General features: G+C 61.8%; 1 protein-coding gene across 1 annotated transcript; it reads left to right on the top strand.

The window, feature by feature from the left end:
* Positions 1-233: 233 nt before the first annotated feature.
* On the top strand, positions 234-19,357 carry EDAR (ectodysplasin A receptor; the record flags this gene model as incomplete). The annotated part of the gene is made up of 12 exons (XM_082851271.1): positions 234-324; positions 3,617-3,817; positions 4,276-4,436; positions 4,792-4,973; positions 8,920-9,005; positions 13,884-13,970; positions 15,274-15,402; positions 15,485-15,559; positions 15,677-15,749; positions 16,390-16,549; positions 17,356-17,416; positions 19,035-19,357. The coding sequence occupies 12 exons, from the start codon at positions 234-236 to the stop codon at positions 19,355-19,357; spliced, it is 1,629 nt and encodes a 542-aa protein (XP_082707397.1).
* Between the last annotated feature and the right edge of the window lie 817 nt (positions 19,358-20,174).

Here is a 20,174-nt window from a genome sequence, read left to right as displayed (position 1 = left end):
GCAGGCACCTTACGTTGGAACGTGAAAGAATGAAGGTCCCTCGCACCCCCCGACTGACCAGCCCTGGCTGCCCACCTGCTCACTGGCTTCAGCCCTTGTCGAGAAACTCGGTCTTAGAGGCTGTTGTCAGCTCTACTGCACCCGTGGCAGCAGCTCCCCAGCCAGGAGGCACCGTCCTGGAAGTCGCCAGGGCACCGTGGCCGCGGCGGAGCCCGTGACCGTGAGCATCGACGATGGATTTGTCCCGCTCGCTGCACCCACAGTTCCAGAGGCAGGAGTTCCAGCTGCTCCCAGACACACCAGAGTCTTCAGAAACCTCAGGACGTGCGGGGACTAGCCTCAGTCAGCTCACAGGCCTTTAATGTGGAAGGGGCGTGTCATCCTGAGGTCATTTCCAGCCCCATCTGCCTCTAAGGCAGCATGAAGACCTAGCCCACGAGAAATCACAGGCTGTGTCCGGCACTGTTTCCGCTGAGCCACTCCGGAGTTAGGGAAGAAATGAGAACGTTTCCCGTGTGGCATTCAGGGCTGGCGGGAGTGGATGTCGCTTATGTGGGCAAGATTATTTCCCGCAGCCCCGAACCAGTCCTCCAACCTCAAATGATTCTTGTTTATGGGCAAGAGTAGGGATGTCATCACAATTGTTAGGAAAAAAAGTAAAGTGAGTCACGCACTGGTTCTGAGGCTGGTTCTGAGGAGCACGGCAGCAGGAGGATGGTGGTCACGGTGGGTAACTGGACGCGCCAGGCGATGTTCTGCCGGACGGGACACAGGCCTCTACCAACACAACACTTTGTAGGATGGGAAAACTGGCCTCAGGTAGCCCTGTTCTCCCATTAACTCGAAAGCAAAATCACCAAATACTTCGCGTGTGTGTGAATATCAATGCCATTGCTTTAGAGTATGCTTTAGAATAATTATTTTCAAGATAGCCTATGTCCATAGGAAAAAAAAATCGAGCAGTATAAAAGTATGAAGAGCAAAGCAACAAAAAAATTCTACTTCTGCCACCCAGCAACAGTCATTACTAACATTGAGATTCAAAGTGCGTGCATATACCTGTGAATGTGTGAGCGTGCCTGTGCAAGTGTGTGTGTGCACGTGTGTGTGTGTGTGCATGCACTTGTGTGTGTGTGTACCTGTGTGTGTGCATGTGTGTGTGTGCATGCATGTGTGAAGTCCTTGGCACACCTCCAGTGATGAGTTTCTGTCGGCCTTTCTTGCACTGTTCCCACCATGCGGCCTGGGCCCCGTGGCACCCATGGCGTGGCCCCTCCCTCAGGCTGTGACAGCAGTTGTGGTCTGAGACCCTGGACATATGACAAACATATGAAAACAAGTGGGGGTCACGACGGGGAGCCACTTGGCTCCAACAGCTCCCAGACACTGCTGGGGCAGGGCTACCCTCTGTGACGGCTCAGACCTCGGGGCTGCACTCCTGACCGGGCACTGCCCTTGCCTCTCTTCCTGACTCCCTTCCTTCTCGGGCAGTTGGGGTTGATGATGGAAATGCAGCCAAAGCCACAGGCTCTGCTTCGCTTTCTGCGTCCATTCGAGGGTTTGCTCATCCAGGAGCCTGGACAGCCCTGAGCTGTGGCCCGGCCCTTCTCGGGTTTACAGGGAAGGCCTCCCAGGTGCAGCTATATTTAGAAGTCAGTTAAGTGAGAAACCCTTGGCCTTGTCCTTGGAAGGGCCCCAGGGCTGCCGGCAAGGGAAACCCACCATCCCGACCCAGGCCGGCTGACCCAGGGGCCAGTTCCTAAGTTCCGGCCTTTGTTTGAACCTTCCCTCCCCACCTGGCGGGAGCAGACCCGGTCCCCTCGCCTCCCTAGCGGCCCCAGCTTGCTCTTTGCTGGAAGGAAAGCATCCAGGAGTTCAGCACCAGGTGGCTGGGGCTTTAATCTAGCCGCGTCACTTGGCGTTTGCAGCCGTAAACGTAGGTCTGAGTGCAGGACTGTGTGGAACGTGGGGAAGGCACTCTGCGTCTCTTCAGTAGATTTCAGAAAACCACCCCTCCCCAGAGCCACCCGATGTTACTGGGGCAAGAGGCCAGCAGGGGAGCGATCCGGAAGGACCTCCGCCCCAGGGCCCTGCCCGCCTCCCCGTATCTCTCCCTGGGGTCGGCGGGGCATCCTCCCCAAACCGTCCTGCCTCTCCTCCTGGTCACACAGCTCATTCGTGGAAAGGGGTCGCTCCCCATAACCTCCCTCAATCCGTGGTCACCCCTCCCTCCCCCCTCCCTGCTGAGAAGTCTTTGTTGAAACGCCAGAGGCTGTTGCTGCAGAACTGCTTCCCCGCGTGTGGGGAGCTGTACAAACCAGCCGGAGCGCCTCTGGGGAAGCCAAGCCTGCCCTGCACCCCCTGGGCCGGTGGCCCACAGGATGGCGTTCGTGAGAGTGATGAACAAGCACTGACTCCCACGGCCCCACCTGGACCTCACCGACCCCCTTCGCGTGGGGAGCATGGGGTCAGGAGGCCGACGGGGCCGCTCGGACGGCCCGCCAGGGTGGGAGGCGGCTGGACGCAGAGTTCCCGGGACAGGCCCCGGCCCGGCCGCTGGCCACGTGTGTGTGTGTTGGGTGCTTCTCCCGAAAGTGCATCTCCCCCAAAAGTCTCATTGAGCAGAGTCCTGGCGGTTTAGAAAAGAAGGCCCGTTTCACAACGCCGGCTACCCCCGCCCTTCCCTGACCCCCAACTTTCTCCAACAGTGATCTCGTGGCAGCTTTTCTCCCGGGGCCCTGAGGAACCTGATCTGTACACACGAGGTCCCCGGAGCAGGAGTGGGTCCCTGCGTCAGGGCTATGGCTCGAGGCACCTGCTCCGTCTCTGCATGGGTGGGGATTGTGGGTTTCCGTGACCAACGGCGGTCGCCAAGGGGACTAGGGGTGGGGGTGACCTTGGGGGCTTCCCGAGATGAGCTGACCTCTGGTCTGAGTCGGTGGTTGATTCTGGAAGCTCCTCCCACAGGCCAGCGTCAGAACGGGGTGTGTTCTTTTGTCACGAATTCAAACCCCGTGTCCAGGCGAGACAGCAGTGGCCCGAATGTGGCTGCTGGGGAACGAGGAACACCGGGTGAGCCCGGCATCGCTCTGTGCACCAGGCTCCCAGGTAAAATCGCTGTGCGTCGGAAACACAGGCCTCTGATCCTGAAAAAGGATAAGTGACAATGACGGCAGGGTTTGGTTGGTGAAGCGGGCTGCGGTCGCCCCGTCCGTGTGGCAGCTGTGTGGCCTTGGGCCAGCCCCTGACCTATCTGGGCCTCAGCTGTCTCAACAGTAAAACTACAGGGCTGGACCCAACTGTGCTCTGAATGGCTCCAACGGGTGCCAGGGAGGAAGCTCACATCAGGCAGGGGCGGCAGGAGGCGGGGGCAATGGGTGGTCTGGGTTCTGACCTCTCTCAGGGCGCCCCCGCGGCTGGGGGATCGGGACCTGCTTCTTCAGACCCTCCGAGCAGGAGAGTGGCCATTACCCTGGGCTTGTGCATCGGCCCTCCGTGGGCTCTGGTCCTTCGTCTCTGGAGCTCTTTCCCCGGGAGGGCACGATGCTACGGGGGCCGTGGGTGGAGGCCGTCCAAGGGGCCTGGGGCTCAGCTTAAAACCTGCCTTTTCTTTTAGGGCGTATTCATTCCTGCTGTGCCTGCCGGGAGGCCCTCAGACCCGGGGGCAGTGAAGGTGGGGCTGGGTGGGGCCGGGGTCCCGGAGCTGCCTTCGCCTGCAGCCCCCGCACAGATGAAGTGTGTCTTTCAGGTGACCCCTCGGGAGAGAATGGCCCACAGGAGAGGCGGCACACGGATGGCCTGGCTGCCCATCCTGGTGGTAAGTGGCCAGGGCACCTGGGTAGGTTCCAGTGGGAGCTCCACCCGGCCGTGCCCTTCACCAGCCGTGTCCTTCTCGGCCTGTTTGTGTGGCAGCGACACGGGCGATCACACACCCCCTTCACTGCGCTCTCCAAGGCGCCAGCAAAGCCCCGACTGGCCCCGGGCCCCGAGGTGGCCGCTGCTTGGAGCTCCCTTGCCGGCCGCGTGCTCTGCGCTCCTGCAGCCACAGAGCGGGGGAAACCAAGCCCCCGGGCTCCCCAGGAGTCGAGGGCCGTGGGGAGGGGAGTCGGGGGAGCTCCTGGGGTGGAGCGTTTGGGATGGAGCCTACGACAGCAGGGCGGGGGCTGCCTGGTCATTACCGAAGTCGCCAAATCAGCGCCGGGGGCCGCAGGGCCCCGCCAGGTCCTTCCGCCACAACCTCCGGAAGCCGACCCCGAGTTGGGGGGCGTCTCCCAGGGCGCGTGGAGGCCAAAGGAGACCCTTCCTCGAGGCAGGCGTCCCTGGCATGCTGGGCCGGAGCGGAGGACGCCACCTGCAGCGAGAACGAGTTCTACAACCAGACCGCGGGCCTGTGCCATGAGTGCCCCCCGTGCGGGCCGGGGGAGGAGCCCTACCTGGTAAGACCCCGCGCCGCGCCCGCCCCGGAAGTGTAAGAAGCGCAGGCGCGGGGGAGGGGGCGGCGTCCTGCCCCGCGTGGCTGGCGGCCTGGACGCGGCCTCTCCTCCTCCGGACGAGCTCCACGCCGTGATCTCAGGTCCGGGAGCCCCAACGCGGCTGCGGTATTTGGGGTTCTCGCGCAGCCCCGAGAGTCGGGCGCCCAGGCCTGCAGCTCCACCGGCTTGAGTTTATCCGGGACCCGGCGGGAGCGGCAGCGTGGGGCCGGGCGCCGCGGGGCAGGAGGGCTCAGAGGGACCAACATCGGGTCATGGCGGGCGCGGCCGCTGACTCACCTGTGTCCCCGGCCCCGGCCAGTCCTGCGGCTACGGCACCAGAGACGAGGACTACGGCTGCGTCCCCTGCCCCGCGGAGAAGTTCTCCAAGGGCGGCTACCAGATCTGCCGGCGCCACAAGGACTGCGAGGGCTTCTTCCGGGCCACGGTGCTGACGCCGGGGGACACGGAGCACGACGCCGAGTGTGGGCCCTGCCTGCCCGGGTGAGCTCAGGGCCGCCCCGCCCCACCTCCTCTGCCGCCCCGGGTCCCACGGCAGGCAGCCAGGCCTGCGGATCAGCAGGGCGCACATGTCCAGGGTCGGGGTCCCTCCCTCCACCTTCCCCGGGATGGGCCGCCCACCCAGGCTCCGCGTGTGTGTCCCTAAGTGGACATCGTCATCATAGCACCTCTGAGCTCTCAAATCAAGGAGATCTGTTGAATACTTTCAATGAGACAACACATGTGGAATGCTCTGGAGGAAAGAAAACCAAGATTCCATACCAATGTATTATATTTGGTATTTTTAGTATTCTGGAAAAAACTTAGTGTAAAAAGCTACTAATAGAAATATTTGAGACATATGGTGCCTGTAATTCCACCACAATTCTGTTATGTGTCAAAAGTCTTCCCAAAAAAGCAAAGTGAAAGCACAATTAGCCTAAAAGACAGTCTTCCTTCTTAGACAAGACAGTGGTAAGTTCCCCTTGGGAGAAGAAAAGTACAACCCTGACACCCAGTGACTACCTCCCTCTGGTGGTCACACAACCTGTGCTCACAAGGGCTGCAGATAGAGACCGAGAGCAGTGGTGAAAGCCACTGGTGGTGGTGACAATGGTAGAGGTCATGGTGGTGATGCAGGTGGTGGTGATGCAGGTGATGAAGGAGGTGATAGAAGTGATGGAGGTCAGGGTGGTGGTCATGGTGGTGATGGAGGTGGTGTTGACGGACACAGTGATGATGGCGGTGGTCATGGTAATGACGAAGGTGATAGAAGTGATGATGGAGGTGATGGCAGTGGTCGTGGCGGTGACGCAGGTGATGTTGATGGACACGCTGATGATGGCAGTGGTCATGGTGATGATGAAGGTGATGATGGCGGTGGTCATAGCAGCAGCAGTGTGAACAATATTTCGCAGCCGGCTTGTCACTTGTTATCCGCCCGCCCCTCCCACCTGGAATCACTGTATTGAATTAAGAGGAGATAGAAAATAAGAAGACTGTGTGCAAACAAGAGCAGTGGACGTTAGTCTATAAAAAAAGGGCAGTGCACAAAGACCCTTCAAGTTAGAGACAGATTGAAAGTGAAAAACTCTTTAAGATGAGGGAGATATTTTAAGCTCGCAGAAATTAACCTTAGTTCAAATGTATGCTGGGAAGCATCTATTTCCTCCGCCACCCCCTGCTGGTGACCATCCCCACCCCGAGTCTCTGCAGCTTTCGGCCTTCGGTTCAGACCCGCCTCCTGAGCTGCAGACCTTCATGGCCACGTATCTGCCTGATAGGCCCGCATCCCCATCCCGGACACAGAGTACGATCCAAACTGTTTGTCAAACGGGTACAGGAAGCAGGGGAACATTATTTCTCAATGTGCAAAGAAACAGGTAGCTACACCCAGGGAGGATAGTAGGCTGTTCCTTTAGAAAGTTTGATAAGAATAAAAGTTCTCGGGCTTCCCTGGTGGCGCAGTGGTTGGGAGTCTGCCTGCCGATGCAGGGGACAAGGGTTCGTGCCCCGGTCCGGGAAGATCCCACATGCCACGGAGCGGCTGGGCCCGTGAGCCATGGCCGCTGAGCCTGCGCGTCCGGAGCCTGTGCTCCGCAACGGGAGAGGCCACAGCGGTGAGAGGCCCGCGTACTGCAAAAAAAAAAAAAAAAAAAAAAAAGTTCTATAGCTGCCAGCCTTTCATTTAGTTGTGGAGGTTTTCGTGTTGCCCTGTGCCCACCAAAACGAACATATCGGAAGAAGTAGAATTGAGGTTTTCCCACCAGTGACACAAGCATTGCTGAGGACTTTGTGCAGACACTGCCCAAACAAGAGAACTTCAGTAGGACCTTGACCTTAGGTGGCTGGAATCAGTCCCTCGTAACATACACTTCCTAGGTCTTTGCCTTGACTGGTCTTTATTGGTGCAGACACATAATTCACGAGAGAAACGCAGTTTCGAGGATTAACTACAGCTGTGCCGAGGAAAAGCTTGCACACCTGGCCTTGCTCACCTCGGGAAGAAAATAATGCTCTTTGCAAAACCTCAACTTACTTTGAGAGCTTCCGGGTGTGAGAATCGGATCTGACAGGCACAACCTAGCGTAGCAGCTCCTGTACTTACTTTCGTAAACCTCTGACTTGAGAGCCCACCAGGTGGGTAGTAGTAAGACAAAGAGGAGAACTTTGTTCCTCTCTTTGCAGTGGAAAATCAGTGAGGGCAGGTATGCCCAGTCGTCTAGGGGTCCAGGAAGGACCCTCCTTAGTGGCGGGGGACGGGGGCCAAGAAGAGGACAGGGCTGTCTGAGGCAGATGCTCAAGACAAAGTACAAGGGGCCGTGGGGCTGTGGTCCCTGTGGCCAAGCGGAAGGTGCAGGCAAGGCTGTGGGGATGGGCAGGGGGCAGGGATGGCAAGTCTTCACTTGGTGCCGCTGCAGGTCCCCTGCGGACTTCGCGGTCGCGTAGGGTACTGTCGGGCTGCATCCAGAACAAGGAACCCGGCCGCTTGGGGAAGAGACAGAGCCGGGACCAGGCAGGGGAGTCGTGGGAGCGGGCGGGAGCAGAGGCAGAGGAAACCTTTAGAGCAGCTGGAAGATCCTGGTGACGGAGCCGCAGACCGGATCGTGTGGGATGCCTGCCCAGCCAGCCGTGAGGGCGGTGATGCCTCTTGCTGGGATGTGGCTGCAGGAGGTGGAGGGGAGATGGAGGAGGGGTGTGTGGAATTCGAGGCCGTCCTAGTGTCCAGACCAGGACACCTAACACGTGGATGGAGACAGGTGTGGAGCTCAGGTCCGACCTCGGAGTCACCTGCACATTCGTGATCTGGATGGGCTCCTCCCATGATTCCACTTCGCAGGGCAGGAAGCGGGTGGGTGAGGCTCGCCCGGGCCGCTCCGACCCAGCTCAGCCCTGCGAGTGCATCCTGGGATCTGTGTGGCCGTGTCCCTGCCTGTGGTTTGGCAGGCGCTGTGTGTCAGCGGGAGGCCAGGCCCTGGCTGCACAAGGAGCCGTCCACGGGCTTTCCTGTGAGAAAGGCTGTGCAGGAGGCCGGGGAACAAAGCACGCAGAGAGGCTGGATTTCACTGCTTCCCCACGACAAGCTCCCGCTGGCCGCGGCCACTCCCTGCCGGGCCTCCTAGGACGGAGGGAGGATGGGGTGAAGTTCATGGTGGCTTCTGCCCGCCAGCACGGGGGGAGGGCAAGGGAGCGTCCGCTAGCCTAGGAGCCCCGAGCGGAGGAAGTCCTTGGGGAGAAGCTACACCCTGTCGACTCGGAGGAAGATTCCAGAGGCCCCGTATGAATTGAGTCTTGTCTTGGGCCCCCCACCTTAATCAGCCCTTGAAGAACAGGAGCAAACAGAAAACAGAACTGGGGAAGGTCACAGTGTAGACCAGAGTGTGGGCAGTCTGACCTTTACACAGAGACAGAGGGCCGCGGGGCCCTAAGGGAACAGCCAGCTTCGGGTGGAGGGAAATGAAGCAGCTGAGCTGCATCCTCACCCCCCTGTCCCGCCCAGGACAGGCCGAGTGAGCCCCGAAGAGAAAAACGTTTCTGAAAATTTCGGGGCGCAGCAGGTGCTGGAGACCAGCGATGGGTTGAATGCAGGCCCAGTTAGGAGGAGGCCCCTGACAGCTCCTGGAGGAACATGCTAGAAACCCTGAGAACATGCTTCTCACTGGGCCTTCAGCTCATCACACCGCTGGGCCCAGGAGCCTTGTCAGGCTGGGGCACAGCTCAGACAGCCTCCCCAGCAGGGGCCTGTGTGCCAGGAAGACGGAGGAGGGCCAGGGTGGGGGAGGGTCTCGCCTAGACACCGCTGCCCGTAACGCCGCCAGGCTGCAGACTGTGCCCGAGGGGCCTGCCTGCCCTCCTGTGTCCGGCGTTGGTGGCGGGCATGCCGAGTGGTCAGCACGCCCCGTGCTCACGCCTGCTCACCTGTCTGCTTTGTCTTCTCTCCGCCCCGCAGCTACTACATGTTGGAGAACAGGCCTCGGAACATCTACGGCATGGTCTGCTACTCCTGCCTGCTGGCGCCCCCCAACACCAAGGAATGTGAGTGTCTGCGCCCCGGCAGTGGTCCCAGCTCAGCTCCGATACCTCGCGTTACACGGGAGCTTCCCACCCTGGCTCGTGACCGACCGTGAGAGCACAGAGATGATCTGCACGCTGGCAGCAGGCTGCAGCAGGTCCATGGGGCGGGGCAGGGTTGCAGTGGCAGAACCACGAGTCAGATGCAGGTCAGCACCAGTGCAGGACCTCTGTGAGCCTCAGTTTTCTCATCCGTAACGTGGACCATCCATCTCTCACGATCTTTGCAAACACCCACAATGCCGAGGTGTTTTGCTGAACGCTGCAAAGGGCTCAGCAGTTGTGAGTTCTCACATGTGTTTTATAAACCAGACGAGGCCAAGGGAATATGAGGATTGACCACAACGCACGTGCCGTAAACAGTCTCTCAAGTTTAGAGTCTCACCTCGGGCTGCTTCTTTCCTGCTCTAATTTTGGTTTGACGTTCTTGGGTGTCCATTTATGAGGAAGGGCCAGGAATCTCTGCTTCAGAGAAGGCGGTGTGTGGCCTCTCAGGTCTGTGGTCGGGAGAGACACGAACAAGGTGGGACAGGTGGACGGATGGACGACGGGACGGCCGGGAGGGAAGTGGGGGTCTGGTCCTGGGCTGCGTGCGGCCCCGCTCCCATTCCAGAGAGCTTGAGGGTCTGCACTGGGGCCCTGCCCACCCCGCTTTCTCACAACATCTTGTCAGGGAGACTAGAACAAGGGCCTGCCTCCTGAAAGCACCAGGAGGAAGCAGAGGAGGGCTCCTGCCCTTGGGATCGGCTGGAGGAGATGCCTTGGGCAGTGGGAGGGCGTTCCCTCCCGTCCAGAGTCCTTAAGTAGATGAACCTGGCAAGGACAGTTTGCACGGCTTTAAAGCTGAGCTTTCCCACCCAGCCAGATGCTAATTAATTCACAGATTAGAGGAGGGCCAGAGGCCTGGGCTGCCACTTCTGTGGCTTCTGCTGGGGAATCTAAACGGGTCAATCCCAGGGGCCTTTGGGATGAAGTCCTGTCTGGGAAGACTGGCAGACACTCCCCCACCTGCTGAGAAAAAGCTCTTTGCTGTGGAACCTGGGATTCGTGCAGCTCTTCCCCACGGGCCTTCATCTGAAAGCTCACGGGGCCCGTGTCCTCGTCCGGGGGGGACCCCACTAGCCATCCCGAAGCCGGAGAGCTCTCAGCCCGGGAAGCAGCCCCTCCTCTCCTCCAACACGAGACCCATCACACAGGGAAAGATAGCAGAGTCCCCGAATCCAGCAGACTTCGACAATGAGCGCGTAACCCCCGGCCCCCAGCCCGTAATTAACTGCTTATCTCAAGAGCGGCCCCCAGTGGGTTCGCAGGATCCAGCCCTGACGGAGGCCAGCAAGGAAGGGAAGGTGAGAGTCAGGGGACCCGGAGTTCTGCTGTGCAACCTTGAAAGTCACCTGACCTCTGTTTGTCCCTCTGGGAAATGGGGAGATGCAGCCAAGAGGCTCTGTGGGCTTACGTGGGGCGTGGAGCCTGCTGGGTAGGGGGTCTCCAGGGTGGGCTCCACCTCTGGGGTCTGCACCTTCCTCTGTGCTGACCTTTTATCTGGGGCTTCTGCTCAGGGGTCAGCAGACAGGGCCAGAAAGGCTGACAGTGGCCAACTCACGGGGCTGCCAGCAGCCCCATCCCGGGAAAGCCAGGAGTTGGTCAGGTCCCCGGAGTCGCCGGCTGGATGCCTGGGTCCCACCGGTCGGGATCCCAGAGCCCCTTGCCTCCAGCCTTTGGTTGGATGTAATCGCCTGGGCTGGACCCCCGTGAAGCCAGCCCCTTGACACCCCAGGTTGCTGGACAGTGGACCCTACAGACCACGTCAAAGAGCATGGCACGGACCCCAGGGCAGCGTGTGACACAGGCCCCACGTCTCAGTGCTGGAGCAGCCCAGCCAGGCCAGGCCGCGGGAAGCTGTCCTGCAGGCCGAGCCCTGGGTGTGCCCCCTCCCTGCGCGCAGCGCCCGCCCTTGAAGAAAGAGGCCTCTGCACGGCGGAGCCTCGCGATGAGTTTCCACTCCTGGAAAGGTCCTTGACTTTGCGCCCCAGTTTCCTCGTCTGTCAGGGGGACACCCCGACCCCCGTCCAGCATGGTAGGGACAAAGGCGCCCGAAGCGCCCGGTCCAGGGCCAGCTCTCTGCCCAGCAGTGCTGCTGCGCGAAGGTGAAGCCTTGGCCCCAGCGGCAGGATTCCAGCTGTTTCTTAAGGCAGAGCTTCTCAGCCGGGAGGGCGCACACCCGTCGCCTGCTCCTGTCGCAGCTCCCGTGGGGTCCAAGCTGCGTCCGAGAGCAGCCAGGCCCTGGTGCTCCGCCGCTGCCCCAGCCTCTGCACCGGGGCCACCCCGTGAAGCCGTACGAGTCCATAAATCGTCCCTAAAAATCCAAACTGTGCCCTACATGGAGGATCCCAGCCGGACTCTGATACAAGCCGGAGTATCCACAGCTTGTGGATTAATAGACCAAGGGCCGCAGAAACTCCGGTCGCCCGCGCCCCCCAACCCCGGCGTGGAGGTGCGGCCACATTAAGCCACGTGCTCGGTGCTCAGTCCCCAGAGCACGACCCCCACCCAGCGGAGGGCCGCGCAGACCCGGACCCGGACCCAGACCCGCCTGCTCTCCTCTGGGGTCTCCTGCCTCGCCTCACCCCGGTTACAAAACGCCGCCTCTTTGCTCCCTTGTGGGTGGAGGGACGGACCCGCCGACCACCCAGCCCCGAGGAACATTCTCGTCTCAGGAGCCAGCCCGGGAGGCACGTGCTGGATGGACAGAAACCTCTCGACACCAAATACTGGTGCTGGTGCCGAGTCAGTCCTCGTGGGACCAGAGCAGAGCCTGGGACGGGGACTCAGAGACTCGGCTGTGCAGGGTCCCGGTGGCGCTGTCCCGAGGGCGCCCGCCCACAGAGATGCCCACCGGCAACGCAGCCTCCCCACCCCTCAGTGTGCCCAGAACAGTCCGTCTGATCCACTGGAGATCAGCGAGGATCCCAGGGCTGTGCAGGTGACACCAGCTGGAGGCCCCTGGGGGTGTCATGAATCAGGGCAGAGGCCCAGCTGCCACCCGGCGGGGGCGGGGCACCTGCGGGGCAGGAGATGTGGTCACTGTGTGCCAGCCCCTCCCGTCGGGGGGCAGAGGCATCTCGTAAGTCCAGCCGCCAGCAGCTCTGGCTGTGTCTCTCTAGACCACAGGCCTGGGCGCGTCTGTGTCCCCAAGCCCGTCACCAGCCGCATGGGCAAGCCCAGCAGAGAGGGACAGGAACAGACGGAGACGACAAACACCCACACGCAGAGCCCACGGGGATTTGTCTTCCTGAGATGCGGCTCCAGCTGCCTCAAGCCCCTTAGACAGATGGCCTGGTTCCCAGCAACCTATTTGCTTTTGAAAGGAAATCGGGTGGTGCTTGACGCTGCCCCCCACCCCAGGAGAGATGGCGAAATCGATGCCGGTTAAATCTCGCTTCAGTCACGAGATGTGTCGGACGTTGGTGGGTGGGGGAAAGGCCGAGGGACGTCCCTCTAGGCCCTGGACGCACTCAGGAGCCCACCTGGGAGAGGATGCGAAGACCCACCGCGGCCTCCCGCGCCCCTCTCAGCGGGAGAGCTAGGACTCACCCGAGGGCCAGCAGTTGGCAGTGGCGGGGACCACGGGCGCGAGCCTGGCGTGGGGAAGGGGCTGCCCCGCCGTGTGCAGAGGGCAGAGGGCAAAGGGCAAAGGTCGGCAGCTCATAGGGGTGAAGGCCCTGGGCTGCAGGAGCCGAAATCTCCAGCGAAGGCACATCTGGTCCTGGGACACCTGAGCAGCCGGCGGTGTTTTACGGACGAGGGAGGCCGCCCAGGGGGACAGCGGCCTGGTCGGGCTGCGGGGACCACGTGTCCTCCCCCCTCCCCCCCGCGAGGGTCTCCAAACAAACAGAAGTGCGGTCACTCGGAGCCAGTCCCCCACTGCCTGTCCCGCCCAGCCTCCACCCTCTCCACCCGCCCACCTCCAGAGCTGCCCAGGTCCTGCAGGGCCAGGACGGCCGGCTGTGGACACGGGGCCCCGCGCACCTGTCCTCACTCAGGCAAACCCGAGCCGCGAGTGACCCCGGACCAGGAGAGACAGAAGCCAGACAGGAGGAAACGTATTAAAACACGATCCTCTTCCCGAATCACAGAGCTCAGCCTGACCTAAGGAGGTTCCACCGTCCGGGCGGTTTAACAGGACAAACCGCTGCTGACTCAGCCGACCCAGAACCAGACGCTGCGACACCGCTCACGAAGGAGCCAAGTTTGTGCTTCACAGTTTTGAGGGAAGGAAACCTCATCTCTGTTCTTAAACCGTTCGGTCACCACTGTTTCAAAAACGTTATCAGAGGAAAATTCTAGAGGGAAATACGTCAAAATGTCAACTTTAGACCGTGAGGCTGTGGGTGATCCTCTCCCTTCTTTCTTGGGTTCTGATATTTTCCAGATGTTAAATCACGAGCCTGTATTTGTTTTATAACTAGAAAAAGTATTACAAGAACGTCCCTGTTCGATGCAATGGAAGGAATCCCTCAGGTGTCTCCCCCCAAACACGTGCGCACACACCTGCTTCTCTCCTCCCCACGGGTGCTCGTGGAGACCGAGTCTGAATCCCTCAGATTGAGCAGCTGTGAACCCGTGTGTCCCACGTAGGGAGCAACACCGCCGGCGAGGTCCGGGCACCCTGTAGGGTTGTCATGAGCTCTAAGAGGTGAAGGGCCCCCGGCCCAGCCCCTTCCTCATGAGAATTCTGGATCCCTGGGGCCGGGGGCGCTCAGCCCGCAGCCTGTGCTCCATCTCCAAGGCTGGGGCAGCCGGGTCCTTTCGAGGGACCCATTGTCACCGCCGTCCCCACAGGTGTGGGAGCTGTCTCGGGAGTCCCTGCCAGCTTCCCGCGCACGCCCGGCAGTAGCACCCTGTCCCCGTCCCAGCTCGTCCACAAAGGTAAGGCGGCGAGGGTGCCTGCCCCAAGGGGTGGCCGAGAGTGAGGGGGGACAGGAGGGTCATCAGAACGGGACCTTCCCCACCTCGGATCACTCCCCTCGCGTGTCAGTCGCGCTCAGGCCCTGGCTGCTGGAAGTTAGCAACTTTCTCTGCAAGGAGGGGAGCCAATCCCTCCACCGGTGCCGGGGCCCCTTGGACCACGCTGGTGACCCAGGTGTACGCAGCAGGGAGCCGGAGGGGAGGCCAGCCCCCTGGGCTTTGGGCCTGACTCAGGGGAGCCTTGCTGGCTTTCAAATGAACCTGCCCACCCGACACTTTAATACTTGTTTCCAGTAACTGTGCTTCACCCCCAAGTCCTCAAGGCTGGGGGGCTGCAGGACCCTGGCCTTGGTGTCTCTCGGAGCAAGACTGGGGCTTGTTCCCGTGCTGCCCGGTTGGGAAGCACGTTCCGGGCCCACGTCTCAGAATCCCAGGGCGCGCGGCCCACCAACCTGACCCCTGCATTCACACGGAGCACTGAGGCAGGAACTTAGCTGAAGTTCTGGACCTCACTTCCTCCAGGACGGAGGTGGCACCAGCACAGAGGAAAGGAAAACACGAGGACCACCCAGACGCACCCCACCCGAGGGGCAGCGCCTGGCCACCGGCTCTAGTGCCTTTTAACAAAGGGGCCGGGGGCCGGGGGCCGGGGGCCTCCCGCCGGGGGCCGGGGGCCGGGGGCCTCCCTCCGGGGGCCAGGGGCCGGGGGCCGGGGGCCTGCTTCGGGAGAGCGGGTCCTGCTTGGTTCCCTCAGAGAGTTAGGACCGGTCTCCCTTTTTGGGGAGACGAGCAGAGGAGGTGCGTGGCAGCCTGGGCACGCCTCTGCCTGGGCCCTGGGCACACGGAGCCCGAGGCTGCAGGAGAAGCTGGAGCCACACCAGGGATCACGTCTCGGCCCTCGGAGGCGACGCTTCCACCCCGGCTCTCGCTGGGAAAAATCCTGGATTGAACTGTCTTCAGGACAGTTTAGCTCGTGGGCCCGCTTCTCTCCACACCCACCTGCTGGGTCCCCAAAGAAGTAGAACCGAGAGCAAACACCCGGGAGCAACCTGGGCGTCCGCCGCCGCTGGCCAGCAAGGGGGCCGGACGGGCGGTCCCGACGTGACGGCCGGAGCGGACTTTTAGCGCTTGGTTCTCAGACGAAGCCAGCGTTTTGGATCCCGAGGGTCCCCTGGAGGGTCAGCGGCAGGGCCACTGCTCACCGGGGCCGCGGCCTCGCAGGGCGGCCCGAGCCCCGAGTCACGGCCTTCTCTCCCGACCGCAGCAGAGCTCTTGGGCCAAGGACACCTGGCCACGGCCCTGGTCATCGCCATGTCCACCATCTTCACCATGGCCGTCGCCCTCGTCCTCATCATCATGTTCTACATCCTGAAGGCCAGGCCTCCCGCCCCAGGTGCCGCCCCCGTGCCCCGCGCCCGCCCCCCCCACCGCTCCCCCCGACGTGAGCCGGCCGCCCACGCCCTCTGTACCCACAGCCTGCTGCCCCAGCGCCCCCGTGAAGAGCCCGGAAGCCCCCGTGAGCCAGGAGGAGGAGAAGAAAGCGGCCCCAGGTGGGGGGCAGCCCCTGGGCCGGGCGCCCGGGAGGGCGTGGGCTGAGGGCCGGGCGCGCGCGCCCCTCCGGGGAGGCCAGACGCTGACGCCTCCCCGACCTGCTCCCGTCCCCACAGACAGCGTGGTGATGTTCTCCGAGCAGGACGAATTCGAGAAGCTGACGGCAGCTCCGGCGAAGTCGGCCAAGAGGTGAGTCGGGCACAGCAGCCCACGGTGTGGCGGGCGGGAAGGGGCGCTAGGCCGCCCCGCCGCCCCCGCCTGCTGTCCGCGCCGGGCTCCGTGTCCTGCCCCTCCACGTGGCGCCGTGGCGGGGCTTCGCTTCCGTGACCCACTTGCTAGGACACAGGGCTCTTTGTTTTTAAATCGATCTTCAGCCAAACCACAGGAGGCGAGCAGGGTGCCTATGAGGAAGAATGTGGTTCTTCGTCTGCGTGGAGTGATTTCGAGAGCGTGACGAGGGCCGCGGCCTGGGCGGGGGCAGGGGGGTGACGTGAGCCCCCCTGCCCCCCGTGGGGGGTCCCGAAGCCCCCCGCCCCGCCCCCGTCGGAGGGGTTCCCCGGGCGCAGGCTGTGTTCGGCTTTGTTTCCAGTAACTCCAGGCGTCTGCGGGGTGCGGCGCCGGCCCGGGACCCCGTCTGCTCGGTGGAGACTCGGGTGTGGACGGCCAGGAGGTGGGGAGGCCCCAGAGCGGTGTCTCTCCGTCTCAAGGCCCGTGCCCAGAGCCACTCGGCACAGCGGGGACAGCTGCCGGTGCCCACAGTCCCCACTGCTGGGGCAGCGGGTGAGGCCAGCCAGCCCGGGCGCCTTTAACCCTAACCCTGTCTCCGTAGTGAAAACGACGCCTCATCGGAGGAGGAGCAGCTGCTGAACCGGAGCCTGGACAGCGACGAGGAGCTGGCCCCCGACGGGCAGGGCCCCTCAGAGCTGTGCCTGCTGTCGCTGGTCCACCTGGCCAGGGAGAAGCCATCCACCGCCACCAAGGCGGCTGGGGTGAGGCCCACGCCCGGCCCCCAAACACACCGCCCTCCACTGAACAGGCGCTGCTGAGCCTGGGGGTTCCTCCCACAAGCCCCACCAGGAGGCAGGTTCAAAAGGAGGCATTAAGGACAGAAAAGTTAGTTCCCTTACTGTGCAGCTTTATAGAAGAAAAGAAAAATAACAAACCAAGAGGAGAAAGTTTAAATGGCTTGGAACAGCACAGGACAGCACATCCTTTGTCAACATACTGGAATATACCCACCCAGACAAGACACACGCGCACGTGCACACACGCGCCTGCCGCCCAGAGAACGGCCGGGCGCCGCGGGGGCCAAGGTGCAGCCTCGGGGTCACTCCCGACAAGGATGTGCCCTGGCTGCCCAGCTCAGCGACCCTTGGAGGGGGCCTGTGGGGTCGTCCCAAGAGATGGTGGCTCCGAGGGCCACGTGTGCACCCCGAGCCGCCCGCTCTGGAGAGCGCCAAACGGCTCCGTGCCTGCAGGAACCCCCCTGCAGGCTGGGGCCCCCAGGTCCGTCCTGCCATACAGACCGAGGCCAGACGTGGCCTCTGGTCGTCTTTGAGTCTGAATGTCCAGTGGAGCCCAGGAAGGCCCTGTGAGCAAGGAGGGCGCCGGAGCTGGGTGACCCAGGGGAGAGGATTCCTTCTGCGAATCTGACAGCCGTTCCTGCCAGGCCGCGGTTCAGCGTTTCTGATGGGAAATCGGGAAGGCGGCTGCCCGCCAACACTGAGGTGGAGAATTAGGTGCTTTGCTGCCGTTTTCTCGCTTTCTGAAACTTAATACTCACCTTTTTTCGTAGATTCAGAGTCGAAGGAAGAAAATACTGGACGTGTATGCCAACGTGTGTGGCGTCGTGGAAGGTAAGCGGAGGGCCGGGGGCACTTATTCCCGGGGACCCTCTCTGGCTGTCTGGCTGGGTTTGGCTCTTGGGTCTTTCAGTTTCTCTCTCTTGTTCAGGTAGGTAATTTCTATTCCGCTATCCAGTTCACTAATTCTTTCCTCTTTATTCTGCCATATCTCCTGAGCTTTTAATCTTGGTTATTACATCTTTCAGTTCTAACATTTCCATTTGGTTTCTTTTTTTTTTTTTGCGGTACGCGGGCCTCTCACTGCTGTGGCCTCTCCCGTTGCGGAGCACAGGCTCCGGACGCGCAGTCTCAGCGGCCATGGCTCACGGGCCCAGCCGCTCTGCGGCATGTGGGATCTTCCCGGACCGGGGCACGAACCCACGCCCCCTGCATCGGCAGGCGGACTCTCAACCGCTGCGCCACCAGGGAAGCCTCCGTTTGGTTCTTTATACTTTCTTTTGTTAACCTTCCTATTTTTTCTCATCTGTTTCAAGTGTCAGTATGTTTGTAATTACTTGCTGAAGCACGTTTATCGCGGCTGCTCTAAAATCTCTGTCAGGTACCCCAACATCTCTTGTTACCTCAGTGTCGGCATTTACTGATCGTCTTTTTTCACTCATTTGAGATCTTCCTGGTTCTTGGTCATGATGAGTGAGTTTCTATGGAAACCTGAACAGTTTTATGTGATGTTCTGAGACTCAGGGTCTTACTTGAAGCTTCTGTGCAGCTGGCTTCCTCTGACACACCTGGGCGGGGGAGGGGCACCCCTTGTCACCGCCAGGTGGCCGTGGATGCGCGGGTTCCCACTCGGCCTTCGCTGACACCCGTGGGGGTGCGGGTGGGCATCTGCTCCTCCGAGTGGTCCCCACCAACACCATGGGGGCGGGGAGGCTTGTTACCAGCCGGTGAGGAGCAAGCCCCTGGCCCTGGCCCTGCCGACACACCTGGTGCTACGGCCTCCTGGGGGTGGGCGCCCAGGCTCCCACTCAGCTTTGCTGGCCTTGGAGCGAGTGGGACCAGGGCTGTTCTGTGTGTCTGGCTGTAAGAGGGCAGTCACTGTCCGAGTGTTTTCTTCTTGCTGAGAGAGCAGGGGCGTTTTGTCTGTGCTTGTGGGTGTGTCCCGGGTCTTCAGCTGTGCTACCAGGAGGAAGAGGGAAGAGCGTGTCTGCTGCATCTTCCAGAAATGGAAACACGTCTTTTTTAAGTGCCTCTGGCCGAGTCTGACGTACAGTGGGGTCTGAGGAATGCTAGGCCACTGACTTGGCAGTGACTTGGCTCAGATGACACCCACGCCAGGCTGTCCTTGGAGCACCTTTCATGAAGGTGACCGTGGTCCCCATAAAGGGACCTGATACCGGCAGGGGCACCTGACTAAGAGTGGCCCGTATCAAAGGCGCTGGTGATGGCCCACCATGTCCTAGAGGGCGTCCTGGAGGGCTGCTTGGGTCAGGGGAATGGAGGGGCTTCACGTGTGGCTGGCAGTGTCCCGGGAGTTGTTCGCCTTAAGCATATATTCTGTGTGGTTTTCTGCATTTGTGTTTTATTTTACAGTTTTAAAAAAGAGTCTAGAAAGCCTTTTCGAAGGTGCCGCGCTTCTGCCGATCTCTGACCGTGGCCCTTTGTCGCGCAGGCCTCAGCCCCACGGAGCTGCCGTTCGACTGCCTGGAGAAGACCAGCCGGATGCTCAGCGCCACGTACAACTCGGAGAAGGCCGTGGTGAAGACGTGGCGCCACCTGGCCGAGAGCTTCGGGCTCAAGCGGGACGAGATCGGGGGCATGACGGACGGCCTGCAGCTCTTTGACCGCATCAGCACGGCCGGCTACAGCATCCCGGAGCTGCTCACCAAGCTGGTGCAGATCGAGCGGCTGGACGCCGTGGAGTCCCTGTGCGCAGACATCCTGGAGTGGGTGGGCATCCCACCGCCCGCCGCCCCGCCGCCCCCGACGTCCTGAGCGGGGCCCGCGGACCCCGTGGCTGGGCTGCCTCCCGTGCACCAGGGACGCCTTGCTGGTCCGAGAAACGGGAGGAAACAGGCCCGTCTCCCGGTCTAACCAAAGACAGAAATCCACGTGGACACGCCAACCCGCCGGCCTCGCCAGCCCCAGCGAAGTCTGTGCGCATCCGTGCGTCCTACCCGCCACTCCCTCCTCCGCGGACACGGTCGGCCCCACCCGTGTGCACCAGCAGTGCCGGGAGGACAGACGTGAAGCCTCTGGTCCCTGGCTGCGGGGAGTTCACAGCCCGGGAGAGACAGACGTTCGCCTGGAAGACGGCACACAACCCGAGCGGGGGAGCGCTTCCTCTGGGAGATGAAGCAGGTGGGCGGGCGTCGCCACGAGGAACACAGCTCCAAGGCTGGGAAAGCGGCAAGAGGCAGGCCCCGCGCCACGCCCTCCCGCTCCAGGCTCAGCGTGGGTCTGAATCACCCACGTGGCCCTGGGTCACCGTCTCCCTGCAGCCCTTCCGGTCACACGGAAGCCCCTGCCACCGGCCCCACGCGCTGGTCCGCAGGGCGTCCGGTCAAGGGCCGCCGCGTGAGTCCAGCCTGGGGGCCGGGGTCCCTGCACCGCTTCCCGCTCTCATCCGCACTCGGATGGCGCCCTCTGCGGGCAGCAGTGCTCAGGGACACAGGCCACTGGCTTCAGACAGAAACAAGTGGTCGGCTCTGCTTGGAAAAGGAAATCACGACTTCCTGAGAGGCCAGCCACGTAACCCCAGGTTTCCTCGTGGCGCCTTCCGAGCCCGTCACGGAACGTGAGGCCTGCAGCC

The sequence above is a fragment of the Leucopleurus acutus genome, assembly GCF_964270905.1.
Source record: "Leucopleurus acutus genome assembly, chromosome: 12".
Lineage (NCBI taxonomy): Eukaryota > Metazoa > Chordata > Mammalia > Artiodactyla > Delphinidae > Leucopleurus > Leucopleurus acutus.
The sequence above is the reverse complement of the archived record's forward strand: the minus strand, read 5'-3'. Positions and strand labels throughout refer to the sequence as shown.